This window comes from Diplotaxodon limnothrissa, linkage group LG14 (genome assembly GCF_057381915.1).
Source record: "Diplotaxodon limnothrissa isolate DT_005_m linkage group LG14, D_limnothrissa_male_GT1.1, whole genome shotgun sequence".
Taxonomy (NCBI): domain Eukaryota; kingdom Metazoa; phylum Chordata; class Actinopteri; order Cichliformes; family Cichlidae; genus Diplotaxodon; species Diplotaxodon limnothrissa.
In genome coordinates this window covers 6,659,562-6,684,724 of record NC_140609.1, presented here as the reverse complement: position 1 = coordinate 6,684,724, position 25,163 = coordinate 6,659,562, and the positions used below count along the sequence as shown (strand labels likewise).

General features: G+C 39.4%; 2 protein-coding genes across 7 annotated transcripts in view; both read right to left on the bottom strand.

The window, feature by feature from the left end:
* Positions 1–1,151: 1,151 nt before the first annotated feature.
* On the bottom strand, positions 1,152–21,526 carry inpp5ka (inositol polyphosphate-5-phosphatase Ka). 6 transcript variants are annotated; one of them, XM_085371550.1, is made up of 15 exons: positions 21,439–21,526; positions 20,959–21,040; positions 18,756–19,022; positions 17,083–17,187; positions 16,897–17,005; positions 16,686–16,802; positions 12,616–12,791; positions 12,356–12,467; positions 12,144–12,253; positions 12,014–12,040; positions 5,528–5,759; positions 4,325–4,462; positions 4,166–4,249; positions 3,960–4,064; positions 1,152–3,823 (listed from the first exon to the last, which is right to left on the bottom strand). In XM_085371550.1, the coding sequence occupies exons 2-15, from the start codon at positions 21,027–21,029 to the stop codon at positions 3,734–3,736; spliced, it is 1,743 nt and encodes a 580-aa protein (XP_085227676.1). In that variant the 5' UTR covers positions 21,030–21,040; positions 21,439–21,526; the 3' UTR covers positions 1,152–3,733. The 6 variants fall into 6 exon arrangements, with proteins under 6 accessions (XP_085227676.1, XP_085227673.1, XP_085227674.1 ...); XM_085371547.1 differs by lacking the exon at positions 18,756–19,022 and having other exon boundaries at positions 4,148–4,249; XM_085371548.1 differs by lacking the exon at positions 18,756–19,022.
* Positions 21,527–22,906: 1,380 nt separating this feature from the next.
* LOC146618294 (phosphatidylinositol transfer protein alpha isoform-like) overlaps positions 22,907–25,163 on the bottom strand; it is an 11,258-nt gene continuing 9,001 nt past the window's right edge. Inside the window, exons 8-12 of the mRNA XM_085371551.1 lie at positions 24,102–24,179; positions 23,875–23,985; positions 23,642–23,764; positions 23,053–23,104; positions 22,907–22,960 (exon numbers count right to left, since the gene is read on the bottom strand). Of these exons, the coding sequence (XP_085227677.1) occupies positions 23,057–23,104; positions 23,642–23,764; positions 23,875–23,985; positions 24,102–24,179 (360 nt within the window). The 3' untranslated portion in view covers positions 22,907–22,960; positions 23,053–23,056. The remainder of the gene's footprint in view (positions 22,961–23,052; positions 23,105–23,641; positions 23,765–23,874; positions 23,986–24,101; positions 24,180–25,163) is intronic.

Here is a 25,163-nt window from a genome sequence, read left to right as displayed (position 1 = left end):
TGCTGGATGGAGAGTGATGCTCAACTTGTCGCTTCAGAATTTCCCACAGGTGTTCGATTAGGTTCAGATCAGGAGACATACTTGGCCACTCAATCACCTTCACCCTGTTCTTCCTCAGAAAAGCAACAGAAGCTTTGGATGTGTGTTTTGGATCATTGTTGTGTTGGAAAACTGCACGATGGGCTTTTCTTTGTTAAGTAATTCCCTTATATCATCACCTGTTTGCTGGGCACCTCTTAAATGAATCATTAGACTCACCTGTGGTTGAATGCCTGTTCATTCGAATTTTGTAGTCTTAAGTGTGGCTTTTCTCCTAAGACTAATTGGGGTGTGTTCATTTTTGCCACATGGGCTTGAATTAATTTGTTGGGAAAATCACTTTTTTTGTCTGTGCAAATTCACAAATCTTGTTCGCATTCAATGGCCCACATTTGTGGGAGAATTTTGTAGTATAGTATCTCATAGAAATGTTGATTGTGAAAGGAAACTAAAAGTTTTCTGACAAATGTAGTGGGGTGTACTCATTTATGCTAAGCACTGTATATCTGCTAATTAGTGCTAAGTGATGGACAATATACTCAGAAAAACGGAGGCCTGTACCACACAGCAAGCCATTGTCAATTAATTTCATTAAAAATTCAAGACAGACTGACAGAACACAGTTGAGTGGTTCAGTTCAGTGACTCAGTGAGGCCTTGCAGCATACACTTTATTAAAGGAAATTCAGAACCACTAGCAAGAAATTTAATGCAGAAGTATAATCATTTAAAGTAGAAATATTAAACTGTGATAGTATAAAAATGTAACTGAACATTAAAGATTCCAAAAATGCTATGTACCAAAATAATATTACGTTTTAGATGACAATTGTAGGTGCCCATGTTAAACAAATGCTAACTTTTCTGTTAATGAGCTCAGTGTTTGTCAGTAATCCCTGTGAGCCAAAACTACCTTTAAAGCTGAGGAGCTGCTTTTTTTATTCTTTTTTTTTCTACTTTAGCAGAGTCCAAGAATACAAGTATGCTCCTGGAAATGAGAACAGCAGATGCACTTTGAAACTGAAAAGACAAGCGACACCCACTGAACCAAGAACAAACACACTGGTTTAATCTTGCATATTCAGAGCTATAAATTTATTTGCATTCGGTTACAGTATGTTTCATTGGCATTTCAGAAAATAAGTCAGCCTTCAGTTAAAACATATATGTATATTTATTGATATGTATATATGTGTGCATGTGTGCGCAAGTATAACTGATTCCAACAAATCAGTAACGGCAACATTCACAACAAGTATTTCTATAGCTCAAAGTTTAAAACAGCAATATTTAAAGGGACAGTCCCCTCTAAAAATCAAGTGTGCATATTTTCACATATTTAACCTGGACTGTAGCAGTCATCTAGATTATTTTGGTGTGGGTTTCCAAGTTTTAGAAATGTGACATTACTGAGAATACAGTGGAACCTGGAATCTCAAAAAGTTAATTTGGTATTAACACTCAGCAGCAGCAGCATCTCTTTTCATAAACCATAACCCGGTTCCTTACTACAATCCACAAACGTCACTGCAAGCAGTGAGCAGGAATTATTTTCCTTCTTCTCTACATCTGCCAATTAAAGGAAGTATTTATACATGTATGTAGTAAATATTCTTTTTTTTTTTTTTTACTGGTGCTTTGAGTCAAATGCCATTTAGTTTCTTTAAATTCAAGAGAAGGGGGAGACGCCTCTACAGCTGATAATCCAGATCAGGAAATGTTTCTACAGACCAAAGCAAAATATGTACATTTCAAAAAGATCTCCAACAAACATTTTGCCATGTTTTAAGTAATCAAGTCAATGTTACGATACATGTATCAAAGTTAAGCAGCATAGTACAGTACAGTAAATGTAAAGCGGTGTGTCAGAGGCACTTGTTGAATCCACATGGTTCAATCAAAACTACACATTTATATATAGTATTTAATCACACTAACAATACCACGAGAGCCTACAAATACAGTAAACAGTGCAACATTTCTTGAAGGTTTTTGCTGTGACGTCACAATCAACCTTGATAGGAATCATTGTTTTTCTTATATAAAACTGGAACCTTCCAGAAGGTGGATGGCAGAAAGCAAAAAAAAAAAATCAGCCACAGCAAAAAAACAAACAAAAAAACAAGGTTGTATTATACAGCTTTTCTTTCAAGTCCTCCAGGAGCAACTGAAGTTCATTAAAACACTGAGAAGAGAGAAATCAAAGCTACGAAATCATCTCACCTCCCAATAGCACTCACAGTCACAGGGATGGATATTCCAAAAGCCAAGTTAATATTTTAAATAACACAGGAAACATTTAAAATCATGACTAGATCCAGCTTACGTACCTCAGCGATGCTTTCAGGACAGTACGGATTAAGATCATTACCTTACAGCTAAAAACTCTGTGTCTACCTGTACTGGCTGTACTGTTTTAAAGAAGAGTGGAAAGGAAATTTAAGTTGTCTGGTCCTGCAGACCTCTACACAGTCACATGCAGTGACTGTGGACGTAGAGCTTCTTTTGACTACTGTCATCTGAGGGGTTGCTCTAACTAGCCATTATCTAACCATAAATTAAGACATTTTTAATGTGTAAGCAGCTGGTCTGGCATCACACCGGTTTTGCCATTGAAATAAAAACTTAGCAGTGTAGGTTCGCACACTGGCATCGAGGATACTCGACTCCAAGTAGTAAGCAGTGCAGGCTGACAGCTCATTTTTCACAGAATAACTACTCAGTCTGAACGTGACCATGGTGCCCTTCAAACAAACACGGCCCGTGGGTTTTGCTAACTCATGTTCCCTTTTCCTTTTCATTACAGTAGCAGTAAAGTGAAGTTGGAGCCGAACCTATTCTTAAGAGTAGGTGTGAGCATTTTTCCTCCCACAGCATTGTAGCGTGTTCAGACCAAGTACAAAGCCAAGCTTTCATGTGCCTCCATTTGGACTATGCAAGACTTGACTTGTGATATTCTTCGCATCAGGAGATAGGAACAGAAGTGTCAGATATTTTAATTTCAGTGAAAAGTTGTTGTTTTTATGCTTTGCGGCAAAAGCCATAAAGCATAAACCCAGAGCAGCTGTTAAGTCTTGAAAACACCTTCAAATTGAAAACCACTGGAGGTGAATATTTGTTGGTTGCAAAATAGTTCAAAAACAGTGGTGTGACATGAAACTTTGGTTCGCAATAGCTCTGAACACCACTGTAGTTACTGTAAGTGTGGAGGGGGTCCACTGGATGGACTCAGTGATATAACTTTGGTCATCGTGGAGTGAATGAGTGGATCCATGTGGTAAAAAAAAACAGTACAAGAATGAGTAATTGTATCTGCAGTGGTTTGTGGATAATCAGGCCTTAACCATTTCCTTGAGTATCACAAACCCTAAAATATTCTTCACCCATCCATCGTGACACAAACATATTTGGTAAAATCTAAGCATTCCATCTTATTTATTTTTACTCATAAAGACTAAAAGAAGAGTAAAATTTCTTTGCTCAACATGATGCCAATTTAAATGTGAGCTTCCATTTTAATGCGTTTGACTGCTGGAGTAAATAACAAAACAGCCTCACTGGTAGCATTAGAGAGATCAGTGGTGCAGTGGGGAAAAGAGAGAACAGTTCCTAAGTTGCTCTTTCAGCTGCAGGTTAAGAAATGCGACAGAAAACCTTTACAGTTTCCCAAATCTATGACTTTTGACACTTCAGTTCTAAAAGTCATCACCAGACACAGCTTTGTCGAGCCCATTGATCCTTTCAGGCAGCATGCCTTCCTCAATGGCTACCTTGGATGCTTGGACCTAAAAGACAGATGAGCAGATAACACTGATGCTGACCTCCATCCACACGAGAACAGTACTGCAGAAAATCCTTTTAAGGTGTAATTCCAAATAAAAGACAATAATATCTTTTCATGTATTATTTCCAATTCATTACCTGGAATGGTTCACTTATTCCAATGATGCACTTCAGAGCGTTACAGTAGTAGCACAGCACGCAGTCTCCTCCCTGCACAGGGATTTCCTCCTTACTTACATAAACCTACAGAAACAAGAACATTTCCATCACCTGAGGCTTACATGCACTTTTGCTCCGGCTCGTGTTCAAACTGCAGTCCCACTCACTGAGACAAGAGTTACCACCTGTATAACCTCCTCGTTGAAGGCCACCTCGTCGTCTTTGACCCACGTGTAGGTGATGTAGTCTGACACGCTGCTGAAACCAACCTGAAAATTCACACAAAAATGAAGACTTTCAACTAGCACACTGAACCAGCCAGCAGTGAAACACGTGTTGTCAACCTTATAGAGGCCGATCCAGTCCCAAGTACTGGAGGGGAATGGCTGCAGAGGGCTGTAGACCACCATGGCATCAATATCTGCGCTCCAGTCGCCCTCTGCCCGCAGACGCACCAGAGGAGTCTCGTACATCTTCCTCAGCTGTAGGCACGCACAAATCAACAGTCCAAGTTAGAAACCACATTCTGTACAAGAGGAACCACACAGCTATGGAGACTTTCAAAAGAGGGATAAGAGAGTCACACTATCATGACAAAATCTATGATGGATAGGTTAGAGGAGATTGCATCAATATTGAAGTCACATTCACTTTGTCAGAAGAGTGTGAAGCCAAAGCATCTAAAACCTGTTTTGCATGTAAGCAGGGGGCGACTCGTCTGCATACAAAAACACTTTTTCAGTTGTACGAATGTCTATGGGAAAAAATGACCTGTCAAGTTAAGTTACAAGTGTAATAAAGAATTTTCAGATAAGTTTATAGTCTCAAGTGCTTTCAGGCTACATTCTTTAGAGCTGTACCTATAACACTCTGCCTGTTGCCTTCATATTAAATAATTTTTTTTGAATAATAAATTTTACATTTCTTCACGTCATTATGTGAACCGCAAGTACAGGTGACACAGGCCGAGAGATTAAGACACAGGCATTAGAGCCTCTTAATGCGTGATTTGTTTGGGTTTCCACCGGAGTGGAATGACCACAAATAGAGAGGGCGTAACCTAAGATGAAACAGAAAAAGACCGCCGTGTAATCCATTTATTTCAACAAACTGTATTCTGAACACCACCCTTTGAAACGGTACCTGTAGTGGAATACAGTTACTCAGATTTTGTATTTTAAATACGCAACGTCGACATGTATTCAGTTACTGGTCCTTTAAAAATGAATTTTTGTTTTTAGAATGGGTTGTCAAAACTTATTTGTACAGTGAAATGAGTTTGATATTTCAAAATATCAGCTTAATGTCCCCGTAATAACTGCAGCTACCTCCACACTGAGCAGTAAGTGATGTTTCCCATCACATCCTGCATGCTCACTTTTAGTGGGACGCTATGATAAGGATGATGATTTACATCATCTCCAAAAGCGTCGACAATAAATACACAACACAATCAACTGATGACCTGCATCAATAATTCAGGTCATAAACAAATGACTGAAAGGTGACTGACTGCATCTGGATAGTCACAGTTTCCAGTTTCTCACCTCCAGTGTGAAGATACCAATGACAGGCTTGTGGTCACTGATGCTGTACTCCATCATGCTGGTGTACACGTCCTGTCTGATTTTCAGGGGGTACTCCATGTCCTCTTCCAGCTGCTTGAGCTTCTTTGCATCTAGCCCAACTTTGTTTTCATTTTCCTCATCCGGGGGCAGGGCTTTGGGTCGGAGTCGCCACAGAATCCGGTCAGTCCAGGCAGGTTTACGCTTCTTAGCACTGGACAGGTAGTTATAGATGACAGATGGACAGAGAGCAGAGGCCGGTTTGAGTTGTCAGACAAAGTCAAGTGTTTAAAGCAAGAACCTGCGTTGGTATGAGGCACATGCCTGGCTGAAGTGCCTTATACCAATATGATGTGGGGCTGGGGAGAATAAAAGGTTCAGGCAGCAAATGACATGCCAGGACCTCAGTGACGGGGTAACTGGAAAGTATTTCACAGGTACAAGAAAACCAGCACACTGATGTATTCTTTGAACTGCTGTTTGTTAAGAATACTTGGAAAACCTGTTTTATAATACTATAAAGTTGGGACGGGACCCAAGAGTCTCTATGGGGACTGACTTACTTTTGGAGCAAGCCTCCAAAAGGTTGTTGGAGGAGCTGCAGTTTTGGGCACTAGAAATATTTTACCCTTCATGTTTGTGCACATAAATGAAACCAAAGAATAATGTCAGAGATGACAGAAATATCAAAATCCTCCTCACTCATTTTCTCCTTCAAATTCTTCTTCATAGCTGGAAACAAATCTGTCTTGGCAGCACCTTTTTCCCCCCCCCTCAGGTCACATGGAACCTGTGGGGTGGCTGTAGCTCAGGAGGTAGAGCAGGTCACCTACTGATCGGAAGGTTGGTGGTTCGATCCCTGGCGCCTCCAGTCTGCATGCCAAGTATCCTTGGGCAAGATACTAACCCCAAGTTGCTCTCTGATGCATCCATCGGAGTGTGAATGTTGTTAGCAAAACAGCACTCTGTTTAGTTTCAGTGCTTGTGAGAATGGGTGTGATTGGGTGAATGTGGCATGTTGTATACAGCACTTTGAGTACTCCGGGAGAGTAAAAAGCGATATATAAGAATCAGTCCATTTACCTTTTATTTACAGTACAATGTTTAAGGCCATCACTGTCACCAAAGGACCGCCAGGTATCAGTTTGAAAATGCCTATTTTTACCCCTCATCCTCCACCCTCACCAAACACACACCTCTGGCCATCACCCAGAACCCCACCCCATCATACATAGTGCCAGCTCTGACTGGAACCCCGTTATAATCAAACACACTCTATTATCCACAATGGTAGTACCGTATTAGCATGACATGCATTTACAGCCATCCATGTTAGGTATGGAACGCCAGGACTGCCATAATGAATTAATTAAATACACCATTAAATAATTAATTAAATGTGGCAATAATTAATTAAAATTGGAATTAATTAATTAAATCAATAGTTATGATATATGTAATTAATTAATTATTGACACATTTAATTAATTATTTATGTATTTCACATTTTAATTAATTATTGACACATTTAATTAATTATTGACACATTTAATTAATTATTTAATGATATATTTATTTATTTCATTTTGGCAGTCTTGGCGCCTGGCTCTCATCATGAAATAATTTTATCTGTCAGCCTCACCCATCAAACTCAGGGGGCGGGGTTAACGCTGATCGAGTCAAAACCATTGCTTTGGCCTGGTGGCCATTGTTTCTAGCACACAACAACCGGCATGTGGAAGCTAACAGAACTGAGCTTTGAAAAACCCTGTTTGTGTGTCACCAAATACCGTTTTAATATTTTTTTAGCCGAGAATGTAGTGGTTTAATCTTCATGTGTCTGGTCGGTTTGTCAAGATACAGCCTCTTTGCAAAAGTGTTTCGATGATTTCGGAGATGTCTGCCCAGTCTCACGGCAAAGCGTGGGATAGACCCGCTCGCCTCGCAAGCAATCCCACCGACAAAGCGCAGGCCCCGGTACACAGCTGTAGTAACCCCCGCTGACTTCTTTTACTGAGGTTATATTTATCGGTGTTTTATTTCCTGATGTTCTTATGTGTCCTACGTGTTTCAGTCGCCAATTCTGAATTATAACTAACATTAAAAACATGTTTAAGGAGGAGAGAGAGCAAATAAATCTGTTTAACATCTGATCTTTGGGTTTTTGTTCAGTAATCAGCGTGACCTGTGTATAAACACATAAAAGAGATAACGTTGGTGTTTCCGTCATGTAGTAACTGCTGGCTTTAACTGTACAAAGGTTGTTCGACACTATGAAACACATACAGACTTCATGATGTTCGGCTAATATTTTTATTGTGAATATTAATCATGCTGACCTCGCTCTGTACACCACGCAGCGAGGTCAGCATGTCCACGATATCCTCAGCTCCATGAGTTAACACAAAGTTTCCCAGCTGACTATCTAACTGCCAACTATTCCAGAGACGTGAAAATATACAGCATAAAGAAAAGTGTAAGAGACTCAGCAGCAGATTAGAATAACAGTTATAAATTTAATAAATCACCAAATGAATCCAAGAAACGAGCAAACCTGTTCCGACAATTTGAATTTGTATTCCCTCAGCTGCAGACTCGCTGCTGTTTAAATGTTTGAAAAGGAAGATTAGATATAAAAAACGTCAAACATAGACTCAGTCTGCCTTCACATTTGATATGAGGCCAGCACGTATAGTGACCTCAGCAGGCTATTACTGAAATACACGTGCTATATCATAAACTATGATATAAATAGGGAGGTCCTATTAACATGTTTAGTCTTAAAGGACACCTTCCTGCCTTTAGTCTCATTCATGAGCAGTATTAGTTTTCTTCTAACATCCAGAAGTCTGCACGACAGGTAACCGATTTGCTCAGTTGTAAATAAAACAGCGAAGTAAACGTGACCCGACAGACAGAACCTGAGTGAATGAAGTCCAGCGTTTAACCACTGAGAGCTAAAACTCAGCTGAGGTTTCAAAGCTGTGTGCCGGTGATTGGACATCAGCCGCTGATAAAGCTGTTCGCCTATAAAGGGGCAGGGATAGCTCAGTAGGTAGAGTGGTTGCCCCATGATCGGAAGGTCGGGGGTTCGATTCCCCTTAACAGCTACCCTGAGGTACCCCTGAGCAAGGTACCGTCCCTACACACTGCTCCCCGGGCGCCCAATGGCTGCCCACTGCTTCACTGAGTGAATGGGTTAAATGCAGAGAGCAATTTCCCCACGGGGCTCAATAAAGTACAATAATGTACTTTCTTCTTCTTCTTCTTCTTCTAAAGTGCTCTGTAAGGAAACAAGCTCCAGCAGCTCTGCGCTCGGGGAAAACACTATATTTACTTATCTTGTGCAGAAAAATGCGCTGACATTGCGTTATATTGAGCACCGGCTGCCCAGTTAAACTGTGACTATCACCAGGTAACTAGGCGTGTTTCTTGAATTAGCAGCAGGTGTTAAACAGCTGACAGATGAGGAGGAGGATGCATGCAGGTAAACTGAGGGTCTGTTAAGCTGATCGCTGGTTTCGTGAGAAAAATGTCAGCTCGTTCTTTATGTTACAGAAGCACAGAGACACAAGACCAGACGGAAAGAGACGATCGTTCGGTGAAAATGAGAATCTGCGAATGCAACATGTGGAACACGGAGAGTGGAATATGTAAACAAACCGGTTAACGTACCCCCTCGGTGCACTCTGCATGCTAATTGTTAGCAGAGCTAGTGAAATCTCTGAAAACATCTGAGCACTTTTGCAAACATGTTCTATGTTGACAACCTGACCAGACATACGTTGCGACATTCGCGGCTAAAACACTGTTAAAAGTGTAGCTGGTGACAGAAAAACGGGGTATTTTAAAACTACACCACCACCATTGCTGCCTGTGATTTGATCTGCATTCTGGGATACCTGGCTGCCCCAAGTCTACACAAGCAATCGATTTTCTAGGATCGACCTGTTTTGACTTACTTTGCACGGCAACCAATCAAATGTTAGAGAAGCTGCATGGGCAGCGTTAACCCCGCCCCCTGAGTTTGATGGGTGAGGCTGACAGATAAAATTATTTCATGATGAGAGCCAGGCGTCAGGACTGCCAAAATGAAATAAATAAATATATCATTAAATAATTAATTAAATGTGTCAATAATTAATTAAATGTGTTAATAATTAATTTATTACATGTGTCATAACTATTTATTTAATTAATTAATTCCAATTTTAATTAATTATTGCCACATTTAATTGATTATTTAATTAATTCATTATGGCAGTCCTGGCGTTCCATAGTTAGGCACATCATATTTATATAACACATTCTGAAAGCTAATGCTGTGGGTTAAATTTGCATCAGTGTAGACATGATACATAAAGGTACCCTGTGGAGATTCTTTTCCTTTTTTTGTTAATTTTTATATATATCTATATATCTATATATATAGATAGATATATAGATATATATCTAGATATAGATATATATCTAGATAGATATAGATATATATATATCTATATCTAGATAGATATCGATAGATATCGATAGATAGATATCGATAGATATCGATAGATAGATATCGATAGATAGATATCGATAGATATAGATATATATCTATCTATCTATCGATATCTATCTATCGATATCTATCGATATCTATCTATCGATATCTATCGATATATATCTATCGATATCTATCGATATATATCTATCTATCTATCGATATATATCTATCTATCTATCGATATATATCTATCTATCTATCGATATATATATCTATCTATCTATCTATCGATATATATATCTATCTATCGATATATATATCTATCTATCTATCTATCGATATATATATCTATCTATCGATATATATATCTATCTATCGATATATATATCTATCTATCGATATATATATCTATCTATCGATATATATATCTATCTATCGATATATATATCTATCTATCGATATATATATCTATCTATCTATCTATCTATCTATCTATCTATCTATCTATCTATCTATCTATCTATCTATCTCTCATTTGACAAACAGGAACTTATGCTAGCTAAAACTACAACTAAAACTTTGCTCTGATGTGCCCGTAGAGATCAAAGCATCCACAGTGTACCTTTAACAGCTGCCGTAATGTGAGCGCAGATGAAAATCTGTAGCACCAACAAGCATTTCGGTCTTTGATTTGCAAACACAACCATAGGGTTTGTCTTTCTTAGACTGTTCAGCCCCTTTCAGACACACTGCTGGCTAATAAATCCGTTAAAGTGACGGCTCTCTTTCACACAGGAGTAACTCTTACATTAATGTTACTCATCAGACTTTAATTAAGTGGTCTAATAACACTTATCCAGCTGTGCTATATCCAACATCGGGCAGTACATCAACGGACGTCATTTCTCGATTTCTGACCAAGGTGCTTATACTTTGGTAGACACTTGGACACTTGCACATGTCACATCATGCATGTAGTATTAAGAATCCCTCCACACTTTATAAACTTTAATAAAATGTACCCTTTAAAAACAGCTAAAGCTGAACTGAAGTACACAGCATTAATTAACAGTAATTAATGAAGTGTTGCCTAAGAAAAACACATCCAACTGTCCTGCTTTGGATAAGTTGGTGATGGTTCCTGGTGCTGTGTGACACTCCAGGTATGTGATAAAATCAGAGGAAAGCCTCCCACAATTAGCTCAACAACACATTACAAATCTGATCTGTCGTTGGCTCATAAACTTAGTCACAGTGAAGACTTTCCCACTGTATTTGATGTGTAATAAATACTAAATGTAGAGAAAAGTAAATGTTTCGTGTTTTTTGCAGAGGTCTGTGTGCCTCTCCAAAAACCAGAGCTATACTAACAATGTGTTTCACACTCTGATTTAATTATTGGCCAGTGCTTGCATTGAAATGTTTACTGTGTATTGCTGTTTTGATACACAGGAGCATATTAAGCTGTCTGTGATATTAGTTTGTCCAAAGATCATGAGCTAGAAACTACAAGCAGGCGTGTCAAACCGTTTTGTTTTGTTTTTCTCGTGTTATTGCTGATCGGGACTTTCACCAGAACAATCATGGCTTTTAGTGTACTGAGGAAGTGGAGATGCCGGACAAACACGTGCAACAGAAATTTCTTTGCAAGCCCATCCAGCTGATGTGACTGCATTCATGACCCACATCGTCAGATCGCTGTCCCAACTTTTAGAGAAACATGGGCCGTGTGCTCTTTAAGGCACGAAGCGCAGGAAAGGAGCCTGAACACCTGTGTGTTTGTTTAATGTGCAGCATGTTACAGATAAACATAATCGTCAGTAAGCCTTTGAACACATGAGTGACATTTTAACTTACCACATTAAAAACAAAAACATGACACTACTTTTACTGCCGTGTTAAAAGTAGCGTGTACACACATAGTGAAGCTCGGTTATGTGAACTACGTGCTAGATGTGGACAAATGGATTCTGAACTCTTACTTAAAGCCAAACCATGTGTTGTAGAGTCTGTAAAGTTGGAAAGAGGTACAGATAAAAACAGCATACTGTGAGCAAAGAGAAGGGTGAGTATGATTCATGGTTTTTATGGTGATGTTTTCTTGTGTGTTACCTGGTGTCATAAGTATCAGAGCTACGGTCAAACTTATATGTGGGCTGAAAGTCCAGAGGCCCCTCCTCAAACTCCTGCAACACCTGCTCCTTCTGCTTCATCATGATCAGCTGAAAACAACAACAACAACACACATGTTTCATAGTCACATTACCGAGGCTGCTATGTGGGATGGAGGATCAGGAGCTGTGAGACTCTTTAAAGGGCCACACCTGGTCTTTGCTCCACAGCAGGCTGTAGTTCTGCTTGTCGATGCAGGTGCGGACAAAGTGCATGCCGTGGTCCTGAATTCGGAAGTTGAGATCTCCAAACCAGAAAACCAATCTTGACCAGGAGAGGGGGGAGAAGGAGGACGGTGACACATGAAAGAATAATGAAGAAGTGACTTTGGTGAGATATGTGAAGCTTCAACATCATTTCTTATCCCAAACATTCAGGTGAATCACAGTTTGTATCATGTGCGTCTTCTCACCTGTGATCAACAATAGCTGGAGCTCTTTTACAGTCAAAGCTCTGCATGTCCATGATATACTCAAACTCATCCACCCTCTCTGAGGCATAGTTCATATGAGCAGCCAAGTGGCAGTTAAGGAAGCAGAGCGTGTGGCCATAGAAAGATAATCGGATGGAGACGCCGCCTTTATTACCCTGAGAGTGAAACAGGGTTGAGAAAAGAGAAAAACAGTGAATGTGTTGAACTAGACTCCATACTCTGTTCAGTTTTTAAGCTGCGAGAGACAACTCCTCCATCAGCTGGTGACCCTCATGTAATAAATGCAGAAGCCCTCTTGAAAACCAAACAAAAATACTGGAGTTCACAAAGTGGGATCTGGTTTGACATATGTTCCTACATGTTACTCCATTCCTCATTTCAAGGAGAAGTGTGCTAGTTTTACACATTAGAGGGGAGGGCTGCTCAATTAATCGAATTTTAATCACGATTACGATCTGGGCTTTCAACGATCATTAAAAATGACTGAGCCGATTATTAGCCCCTCCCTAATTTATCCGCGACACCTTAAAGGCCGGTCCGTGAAAATATTGTCGGGCATAAACCGGTCCGTGGCGCAAAAAAGGTTGGAGACCGCTGATTAAGAGGACCCGAGGGAAGCTCGGAAAGCTAAGCAGAAGTTATTTGGAGAGTGACTGCTGTTGGTTGAAAAGAGAGTTTAAAAAAAAAAAAAAAACTTCAGTGGTGTTGCACACTATTTTATATTATTTTTTTAAAGTCATTGTTAACCCTTTAAAGCCGGTCGGAGCAGCACGCTCCGTTTTGCGTAACTATTTTTAAATCCCTGTAGAACCTGAACCGTGTAAGCTAGCGCAATAATTTGTTTTGCATATGAAACCGGAGGAGTTGTACTTACATCTGATGCCATCAGCTTGTCCTCGGTCACGGTTTCGTTCCACATATAGCTTTGCAAAAATTGCATAAAAAGCGCTTGCAGGAACAAAAACATAATATTCCAGAAACACGCTTTGCCGTTCCTATCAGCTGTTCGTAACACTTCCCACAGTGAAATGATGCACCTGCTGTTTTCTTTGCAAATTTGCATCATAGGATTGTTTGTTTTTCCTGCAGTATATAAAAATTGCTGTATCTCCAAAATAAAACTATGAAGACACTCAAAATAAATTTCCTGTTGTTGTAAACTATTTTTTGCAACTTTATTGTATTTAAAGTTTTGAGGGATAAGCCTCTTAAATTTCTCCAAGTAGAAATATATGTAAACAAAACAAAAGCGATTTTCAATTTTTTTTGTAGTTTATTGCACTTTTTTGCAATTTATGTAATTACTATGGACTTAATGCATACATATTATTAAAATATGGGCTATAACAGTTGTATTGATATATAGCAACTTGAAATGCTCCCACAAATGGCACTACAGCATGTAAAAAAAATAATATAAGCTCTGGTGGACTTGGTTCTATAGTAGGTCTTAAAGGGTTAAATAAATATCGTCAAATAATCGTGATCTCAATTTCAGTGAAAATAATCGTGATTATCATTTTTGCCATAATCGAGCAGCCCTATTAGAGGGTGTTTACACATGTGAAACAGAAAACCAGCTCCAACGATGACAGTGAAAGGAGTACACAAACCAACATCCACCGTTTATATACAGTCTATAAAGGGGCCAGCACTACTTCTCTTGGAAGTGTGAGCTTGGCTTAACCCTTTAAGACCTACCATAGAACCAAGTCTGCCAGAGCTTATAGTATATTTTTACATGCTGTGGAGCCATTTTTGTGAGCATTTCAAGTTGCTATACATCAATACAACCATTATAGCCCAAACTTTAATAATATGTCTGCATTAGGTGCATAGTAATTACATAAATTGCAAAAAAGTGCAATAAACTACAAAAAAATTGAAAATCGTTTTTGTTTTTTTAACATATATTTCTAGTTAGAGAAATTTAAGAGGTTTATCCCTCAAAACTGTAAATACAAAAAAGTTACACAAACTAGTTTCCCACCACAGGAAATTTATTTTAAGTGTCTTCATAGTTTTATTTTTGAAATACACCAATTTTCATATACTGCAGGAAAAAAACGAAAATAAATATTATAATGCAAATTTGCAAAATAACAGCATATGCATCAAAACAAACTATTTCAAGCAGTGCAATATGAGTCCTAAGCATCCCAGAAACGACACAGAAAGTCATGAACTCAAACATAACTTTTAAAAACACCAGTATAGGCTCATAAGGCCCCGATCGTAAAAAACTACATTTCCGCAAAATGATGTCACTTCCGGTTTCGGGCAGCTCATGGCGGACATGCGACAGTTCACGCTGATGGACTAGGAAGTGTTACAAACAGCTGATCGGATCGGCAAAGCGTGTTTCTGGAATATTATGTTTTTGTTGCTGCAAGCGCTTTTTATGCAATTTTTGCAACTGTGACCTAGGACAAGCTGATGGCATAAGATGTAAGTACAACTCCTCCGGTTTCATATGCAAAAAAAATTATTGCGCTAGCTTACGTGGTTGCAGTGCTACCGAGATTTAAAAATAGTTATGCGAAATGGAGCGTGTCCGCTCCGACCGGCTTTAAAGGGTTAATGATGATGATCAAGTTCATCCATCTGAAAGTAGACAGTTCCTCTGAGCTGACCAAAAATCTGAATTCAAGGTCAGTATCTGTGGGTGGGATTTGTGACACTACGATAAGCTGTGACTGATTTAGGTTTTCCTTAAACAGGCATCCAACACAAATAGGAAGGAAAGGAAGGAGGAAACCTGAAGTCTGCACTGCACAATGAGGACAGACTTAAAGAAGACATCCTAAATCCACTAATTAAGAATTTTGGCGGAAGAGGCTTGTTTTGAATAATAGTTTTTCCCAAAGTACTACAATGTTTTGCTTTTAAATAATAATTTTAATACACCTTTAAACAAATAACCAAACAGAGATGAGTAGTATCTAAAACCTGAGGGACCAATGCATGCACCAGATTTTTAAAATAATAATAATAATAAAAAAAAAACAAAAAACACAACAATGCAGCTAAGGGCTGTTCGATATTGGATGACGATATACATCTATCGTTTCATATTATGCTATCGTTTGTTTCGTGGTGTCGCAAAATAAGCTGTTTATGGCAATGTTTTCTCATCGTTTTCATGGTCACTGTAGTGGCTATATTAATTTCTTAAAGTTCTATGTTTCTCTTTTATTTAAAATAACCACATTACAGACAGACAAGCAGCTGTTTTTACGTGTACTTTCGTTAGCAACAACGACGGTAAAACCATTGTGTAGCTCCACTGTCTGCTTGTTTATTTTCCACATAAACCTTTCACAATAAAGCTCAAGATCCTGTTGAGACTTTTCAAAATAACTGAAATGATATGCATTATTCTCAAACATCTAATTTCCGAATATGCATCCAACAAATTACCTCAAATAAAAACATGAAGTAACTATAAATGGCGCTTACAGTCACCACATGGATGCAGGCACAGAGAATACCAGCATGGCCAGTGAAGATGAGGCATAACCAGTTAGCTCTAAACAGAAGGACTAGTCGAGGACCTTATTCCAAAACAAGGGCTACTTCTGTAGCATGGACAGGGTTTGGTTATGACACAGACCAGAAAACTGTATTATGAAAAATTATGCTGCAAACCAGTCCCCACCACAGACTCAAACACGACAATCCTCTTCTAACACCTACGGCCAACTACACAAGAATCCTGTGAAAGAGTGCAGAGAGAGTTTACGAATGAGAAGCAAAAAAGAGCTGTCAGGTGCTCAAAATAAATGTTAGACTCAAACGTTAGAGCAGGCTTTTCCCCGCAGCACGCCATGTACTAAATACTCACAAAGAAAATGCACTATTTTGCGATATATATCGTTATTGGGATAAGAAACGTTTATATCGGGAAATGAGATTTTGGTCATTTCGCACAACCCTAACACATCTGATTGATTTAGATCACCCCCCCCCCCCCTTTTTTTATTTTTTTTTTTAAAAACATCTGAATTTTTTCTAAAAGTGAAATAATAAAGCAGTTCAGCATTTCTCACCCAGTAACCAAAGAGGCCTGTGCGTGTGTACGTCGCCTGGACGTCTCTGATGAAGGGGACGTGCTCCAGCTTGGAGAAGAAGAGCAGCAGCAGGCCCTGCATTCTTATGGATGACACCTGAAACACACACAGCACAAACTGTGTTCTCCTGACCCTGTGAAAGTGTGCATCCACTGTATGGCATGTGTGGGAGTTTTCTAAGGTTTTTTACCTTGATGTACTTCTGTGGCGCTAAAAGCGACATCAATAGATAACTCCACGGGTCATCGAACACAGCATCTGACACAAACCTCAACGGGCCAGAGTACACTTCCTGCAGACTAACACACACACAAATCTGATTGTAAATCGGCCCCTTATCCACTTATACAGATGCATTGTGCATCACATCACCTACCCAATGACGTAAAGGTCAGGGCTCTTTGGAGAGTTCAGGTGGAGAAGTGTGGTCACATCGTCTGGAGGATCAGCTGTAGCCACATTCCACGTTACCATGTGCAACCTGTGGGCACAGAAGAGGAAATTACAAACAGTCTGAAGTAAACAACTAGATCAGAGGTAGGCAACACCAAGCCTCAAGTGCCAGTGTCCTGCAGGTTTTAGATGTGTCCTTGATCCAACACAGCTGATTCAAATTGCTAAATTACCTCCTCAACATGTCTTGAAGTTCTCCAGAGGCCTGCTAATAAAATCATAATTTGACCCAGGGTGATACTGAAAACCTGCAGGACCACCGGCACTTGAGGCCTGGAGTTGCCTACCCCTGAACTAGATATCAGGTACAACATTCAACCTTTAAAACAAACGAGACCATCTTAAATTATGGCTTAATTTTTCCAGGTATGAAAATCAGATGACCTGAATTATAACCTCAATAAACTCTTTCCTGGTCCCTTTTGGGTCTCAATAACAAATTTCAAATCTTCTTTAAGACAACACAATGTTCACTTTGTATATTATGCTCCCCATTAGAGTCACAGGAGCACTAAAGCATTATATACTTTGGGGCGAGACTGCATCCTAAAATATACCATGTAATTGACAGGTCACTACAATAAAACACGTGACACTAGATGATACAAATACAAGTGGCTTCAGCAGCTAAACACTCAGCCCAAGGCTTCACAGATGGGACTTGGGATGGCTGCGTCCACGATGTACACGCATTCAGCTGCAGCATATCATTTAAGCTTCACAATCAAAGAAGTCCTTTCAGCTTATCTCGAACCAAAGACGAGCCCGTAACACAGGTTTAAAAGCTGCCACAATAGCACCATTGTGCAATTACCGTAAGCAGGCCAGGCTGATGCAGTTGACACATAATCAGATCAGTCATCCTTGAACCCAAACTTGCAACATTCATAACATGGAATAATATTTTCACACTTACTTAAGTGTAAGTAATAAAAGCATATGAATTAAATTTAAAAGACTGCATTTTCTTGGATGGTTTCACTCAGCAAGGGTCTTGTGTTAGTCTCTGGTCACTGCCTGAAGCCAGACAACAACTACAGGTCATGTTGCAATGGGATCACGCCAGCCACAATGAGTTCTCAGTGTTGCTTTCTGCAATACTAAAATGTGTCCACAGTGAGACAAGAAAGTCCTCTCCGTTCAGAAGCATTAAAGGACAGCGAGGGAACACTCCTGAATTACAATATACGAGGATGTTTTGGTAGAAGATGTAGAAATATAAACACAAAAATCAAGTAATATTAATGATTTCTAATACTCTAATTGGTCACAAACTTATTAAGCAGTTTAAAAAACAACAACAACATATTTGACTTTGATGCTCTTCTCATATCCCAGATAAATCCCACAGAAATTTAGATAATTTAAAGTTAAATGCTCAGATAAATCCATAGAGGCATTTCAAAATGACTGCTGAGTTTCAATACAGCAGCTGTCTCTAAAACCACATTTTAGCATACTGACGCACAACAGGGAAAGACAAGGTAAGAACAATACAAGCTACACTACTGCAACAAGTACAAACTCATTAAAGCGATAAAATCTCCAGCTTCAAACATCAACAGAGGCGGGTGAGCAGTCAGCATCAGTCTCCACCTGAAGCTGTCCTTCTTCGGCTTGTTGGCTCTCTTGCCGCAGACGAGGAAGGCGTAATCCAGGGTCTTGACCACCTTCTCGTGCAGCTCGTTTTTGGGGTTCAAGTCCTCGACGCAGGTCATCAGCTGGTGAAGCCGATGGAGCAGGGCCAGTTTGCTGCCCGTTGACTGTGTGGAAACGCTTTCGGTGCGTTTACGCTCTATGCTGCCCAACAGCCGAGTAATTTCATCCATCCTGGTCCAAAACTGCGAGGCCTGCTTGAGCCGGCTGTGGTCTCAATTGGTGATGGAAGATGTTGGAAGTAACAAAATAGAAATGTAAAAAGGGAATCAAATGAGCCACAGTCCTCCTTCTGCAAAATCAAACCACTGAGTGAAGTGGCATCTAAACCCCCCGGCTCAGGGGTTTAGGTGCTCCAGAGTTGAACAGAGTGATTAGAGAATTGGTTCATTTGCCCACAATTTGTCTTTGTGTTCTGAAAACTGTTTATAATCTCATTGTTAAATGTCTAAAGGTTAGTCCTATTAAACATTGGGAAATCAACTTGCATGGGTGATTGGAAACACGTCCCTTTTCATTCAGCAAGCCGTCAGGCTGTCCTTTCCTTGGACAGAACACCAGCAACACATTGCTTTTTTTCCCCTCAAATCCGCATTAGGTATGTATTGTTGGGCAACCTAATCCACCTGCCAGAATGCAGTGACATTTGTTCACTGGCAAACAGCGGACTGTGTCTGGTCTTGGAGCATATTTAACCCAAATGGGACAAACATACGTGCTTCTAGAAAAGGCTGAAAGTCCTGAGAGCTACACTAGGCAGCCAGAATATCACAAGCCTTACATTAGCTAATGTGGAAATGCATCACACAGTAAGAAAGGCAGGACAAACACAGCTCAGCGGGGGGGAAAGGAAAGGAATACGTCTTTTAACCAGCTTTACCACTAAACTTGGTGATGTCATGTTGGTGCAACAAAAGGAGAAGCTCAACTGGCTAAAACAACACTACAACACACAAGACAGAAATGCCTTATCAGTGGAAAAAAAAAAAAGAAGACATGTGGGGAAAGGGCTGGAGCTGAAGTACAATATAGTGAGAACAGCAAGAAAATGTTCTGCTGTTTCTTAATATAAATAAGCCAACCAACTTGGGCACTGCAAGACTGAGTTCCTTTACAAAAAGTAGATCACTGCTGTTGCAGCACAACAGCATTTTCCTGCTTTCAAATTATTCAAGTTGAAAGGTGAAATATTTCTTCTCTATTTGTTTGTTTTTGGATGTCTGATATCTAATGTTAAAGACTTTTCACCAAAACTGACTAAAAACCACAGGGCTAGAAAAATCAAGCAAGTAAGAAAAAACAAACAAACAAACCACAAGTACGTCCTGTTCTGAGACTTGAGTTGAGTAAATCATACAGACCATTAATAAAATATGGAAAATTCCACTAAAAATACACCACAGACATGATGGAGAGGTTTAGCTGAGTACATTAGCTGAGGTGAGATACTCCCTAACTTTAAGATCAATCACCATAGCTGTGGACACCATGGACCCCACGTGTAGTTACATTTTCTAGAGAATTGTTGTTTAACTGCCCAGTTTACTTTGTATGGTTTCACAGGGGTTTCCAGTTATGATGTAGCTACAGTGCAAATTTACAGCTAAAGCATAAATTCCCAGTAAAGCTTAAACCATCCAAACAGCTGAATTGCAATTACCTTTATCCCGTGAGTTGGTATGAATTGAGACATAAGCTTTTGAAGCCAGGAACTGGAGTTTATGTACCAGGAGGCTTCAGCTGTCTATATGCACCTCATCCGCGCTCTACTTTCAAGTCATACTGAATGCATGAATTTTATTTTCTAAATTACTGTCCACGCTTCACTTAACTAGACCCCTGATTTTTTATTTTTTTATAAATATGCCGACTGTGACTTTAGGAGCTTTTTAAAAGGATTTTTTGATACGCAAGCCCGTACTCCATTAAGTTGCGTGAACCTCTAATGTGTTAATTTGCACTAGCGTATGTCTAAGTCTCTCACCCCAACACTTTATAAATTCAAATTATCGGCAAAGCTTGCTAGTTACCTGCTAACTTAAAGCCTTTTCTAATACAGTCACTTCTGGCTCCCAGAGAAACACAAAGCTAACACCGACCCGGTCACAGTGACTCTGTTCATCTTTCACATCCATGCACCAACCTGAAGCTTTCCTCCTCCTTCTCCCCGAGGTATAACTGATGACTTTCCAGTGGCTCTTCACTGTCCTCCATCGGGTCCACACCTGGCAGGGAAAGAGGCAAATTCAGTCAAATCAACTTCATTAAGCTCACGTCGCCACGAAATGAAAGGACAAACTAAAGTAAAAGTACAACTCTTATGCATAGTTGTTAGCTGACAACGCTAACTCACAAAGTTGTCATGTAAGGACTGAGGTTTAACTAACCTGAGTAGGGCACATTTTCCACCCCCGGCTTGTGCATATTCTTTTCTACCAAGTTTGTAGCATTTATTTACACCCAGCTAACATCTTACAGCCAGTCACTACCGTGGTGATGCATCTGATAAACACAGCGCTAGCTACACTGCGCAGTTAGCGAAACCAAGCGTCTTGCTTTTTCACATTCAACAGCAAACACTTTAATCAATAATTATGCCCGATAATGATTTATCGTACGCTACCTTTTATGCGTTAGTAGTATTTGTGAATGTTGTTTTATCTATTTGCAGGAAGCTGTACAGTACGTCAATAATCCAGCCTGCGGGCTCACTAATAGGGAAAATAGGGAAGTTGATTACTTTCAAAATAAAAGCACGAACAAGATAAGGCACAAAACCGGGAAAATGCCTGTTAATTGAGACTGGAAGTTGGCTAGTTTAAAAGAAAAACGCTAGAGTTAATTGTTTGTACACCAAATCTATTTCAATCTAAACTGCCAGTATATAATATAATCATACGCGAGTAAAAATGTAAGTTTACTCAAAAAAGTTCTGCAAAGAACACAAAATAATGCTAAAAAAAATAACTAAATACTATTTCTGTTAAAGCATGAGGAATCAGACTCCTGTCTTCAACAATATTAAATGCCAGTAATCAAGACTTTTGACTTCTGCCAAGTATTTTAAAGCTTTAAAAAATAAAATAAAAAATTAGTTTCAAAACGCACATGTGAATATTTTTCTCCAGGGCACTGACAGCCCATTTCCTTTTTTGTGGCACCCAAATGTGTCACAGAAAATAAAGGTCAAAATCACAATAAATGTTATGAATTAATCTGGATATTGTATGATCTGCATGGTCTAAAGACATTCAGCTATATCACAGAAAGGGTCTTTGGGGGGGGGGGGGGGGGGGGGGGGTGTTGCTGAAGGGTTAAAAGATCACTGAGACACTTACAGCAGAGATACAAATACATATGTACAAATGCAATGAACAATGTTATAACTCATATTTATATCCAGGTTATTTCATTTCATTCAGTACATGGAAGACTTAGACATCTGAACAATCATCAAGACAGAAGTGGCTGTAGTGTCAATTATTTTGAAATCTGCTTAGAGTTCAGGGTCTTCTTGCACATTATCAGCAACACATCTTCAACACATATCAACAAATCATCAACCCAATGAAATACAACGCCCCCCCCAAATATCTATCTGATTACAAGAAATAATTTGAGGCAGAGGAAGGTGGAGGATTATCCAGTCTGAGCCCTTTATGAAATCAAGAAATTTGGAGATTTTGAAAGCATTTATGTCCACTTATAGTTAAGACACAACAAGACAATTTATAGATAAGAAAAATATAAAATCTTATTAACACTGGAGATTTTGCAGTTGCAGGTCCGTAAACAATAAGTCACTGAGACGAGGAGAAGGGGGAGAGAAAAAAAAAATTACAGTAATGTGGAATGTTGTTTCAGAGATAACCTGCACTGTCCCCCCCCCAGTGGTTTAAGATATAACGACCAAAAGCATAAATAAGAATTCTCCCTCAACCTGCAACCCACTTCTTTAAAAGCACTAAAAGCTGCTGTACTTGTATTTCAGCATAATACATAAATATACACAACAGCTTCACAACAATGAGATCTTATTAAGACAAGATTTTTATTGGGACGTAAATGCTTTTCTTGTTTATAGCAGTCCAGTTTCAGCGGCGCCAGTCAGGGAGTGGAGTCAAGTCTTCCAGTATCAAAATGAGCTGAAGAGGAGAAGAGAACAAACACAATTGAAGAGTGATTGAACATTTATGTTCAGATTGAAAATTCTTCAGAGCACCAGTTAAATACTCACTGAGCTAGTCTTCAGCAGCCGTACTGCCTTTAACTGGATCTTTGACCCTCATCTGTGACATGGAGACACGTTATTTAGAAGGGTAGAAAACCAGATTAGTGCACTAAAGAAAGTGATGTGAAATACTGCTCAGCTCCCAGTTCTTGTTTTAGAAAGATCCTTCTTCACATTGACCCAAAATACTTTGATCTTATTACAGGCAAACACATAAACAGTGTTTGGGGCCGTTTCTGCTTTTATAACAACTGTTTTCAAGCAGAAACAAAGGGAGCAGCACCATTGCAGCACATTGGAGCAGTGAGATCAAACTTTAAATTCTTCACTGCATATTGCAACTCACTGTTACGAGTCACCAAGAATTGATAACATGAGCAGTTGAACTGTTAATTTCATCAGATCATTGATTTTACTGACAAAGACAACACAAACATGCTGCTGTAACACACCACAGTGAGCTCTGTTTTCATGAACTAAAATTCAGATATTAAAACTGCCTTTTTTTCTACATAAGAGATCTCAATAAATGTGAAGGGCAACAAAGAAATACTGCTCCACCCTCCAGCAGGTCTAATATACAGTCCTCAGTCACCTCATCAAGCTCCTTCTGCGTTTCCTCCTCCATACGTCGTATGTCATCCATCGTCAGATCAATCCATTTGTCTAACCAGCAGAACACCTGTCTGTGGAATTTGGTGAACAAACGCTTCTCTTGCTGAACAGAGGGGACGTGTGAAAGACAGTCAGGACACACTGGAATTTATTGTTTTTTGTGCAGAAATATGTGCATTAGGTTATATTTATTCTGCACTTTTTATTTCATACCTTCTGAATGAAGTTTTCTACTTTGTTCTGCAGTCCAAACCACTTAAAGTTAACAGTGACTAGCTTGTAGGCACACATGTGTGGACAGTCACTTTTGTTTGGTAGCTCCTTCTGAAAACACACAGAGGTACACACAACATAAATACACAAAGTCTCCAGACCTGTAAACACAGTCAATTCAGAGCTTTAATGAAGTGAGCCACAGTGAAGAGAAGGAGGGAGCGTACCTTCCAGTCAGGTCCCAGAGGCCCTCTGCCCGTCTTCTCCGACCTAACCTTGGCTGGATCCTCATCTTCTTTGTAATCCTAAAAATGAATACAAGCAATACAATGTAGCTTGTAACAGGCCACATTCATCATTTATAATATTAACACTAGAACCAAGGGGGTCATTTCAACACTTGCCATTATAAAATCCAGTAACTCTTAAATTAAACCGCCCATCATCTCATATTTCCTGACTTTCCTTAAACATTAGCTCATTTGTTAAATACTGCATTTTGGAGTATGTGGGATCAAAAGGACAAGAAAAAACAAAACAAAAACACACACACACACACACACACACACACACAACACTTGTAGCTTCCGGCCAGTATCAGCAACTCCAACCTGACCGAGTCCTTTTATCTTTTTCTTTGTTGTTATTGTGTTTCTTGCTGCTGTTACAACCAAATGTCCCCTTGTGGGACAATTAAAGGATTATTCTATTCTATTCTAGAACCACCGACATCATTTTGACCCCAAAGAAATGAATTGAATGTGTTACTGCAAAACACCAGGGTTTTTTTTAAGCAACACTATTGTTTACACACATTCTGACATGAAGGCTAATATCGCATGAGCCAGAGCTAGCTAGAGCTGATTGATAAATAAATATATAGAGGACTGTAGCTAGAAAAAAGATTAGTAATGACTGGCGGGGTGGTGAGTGTAACTGAACATGTGGACAACCGTGCTGGTTGTTGGCTGTTCTTAGCAGCGGGGGACCTGTAGCTAAACTGAGCTGACAGTCCAGAGTGTAGAGAATTCATCCAAAAGAATGAAGAGAAAAGAGCACAGCAGCCACACAGGTTTCAGCCCTGGCCGCAGAGCTGAGTAGGTGAAGTTGCAGATGACGCGGAGCAGTGTGGATGCAGCACGTTTGGTGATCGTGGGCAGATGTGGATAAGGTGAGTAATTTAGACCATTTTATTTGTACATTTTTTTCCTTTATGCATTTCTTACATTTTGGAGACCACTATTAGGAGAGTTTTAAAATGTAGACAATCACCTGTTCATGTTTCACAG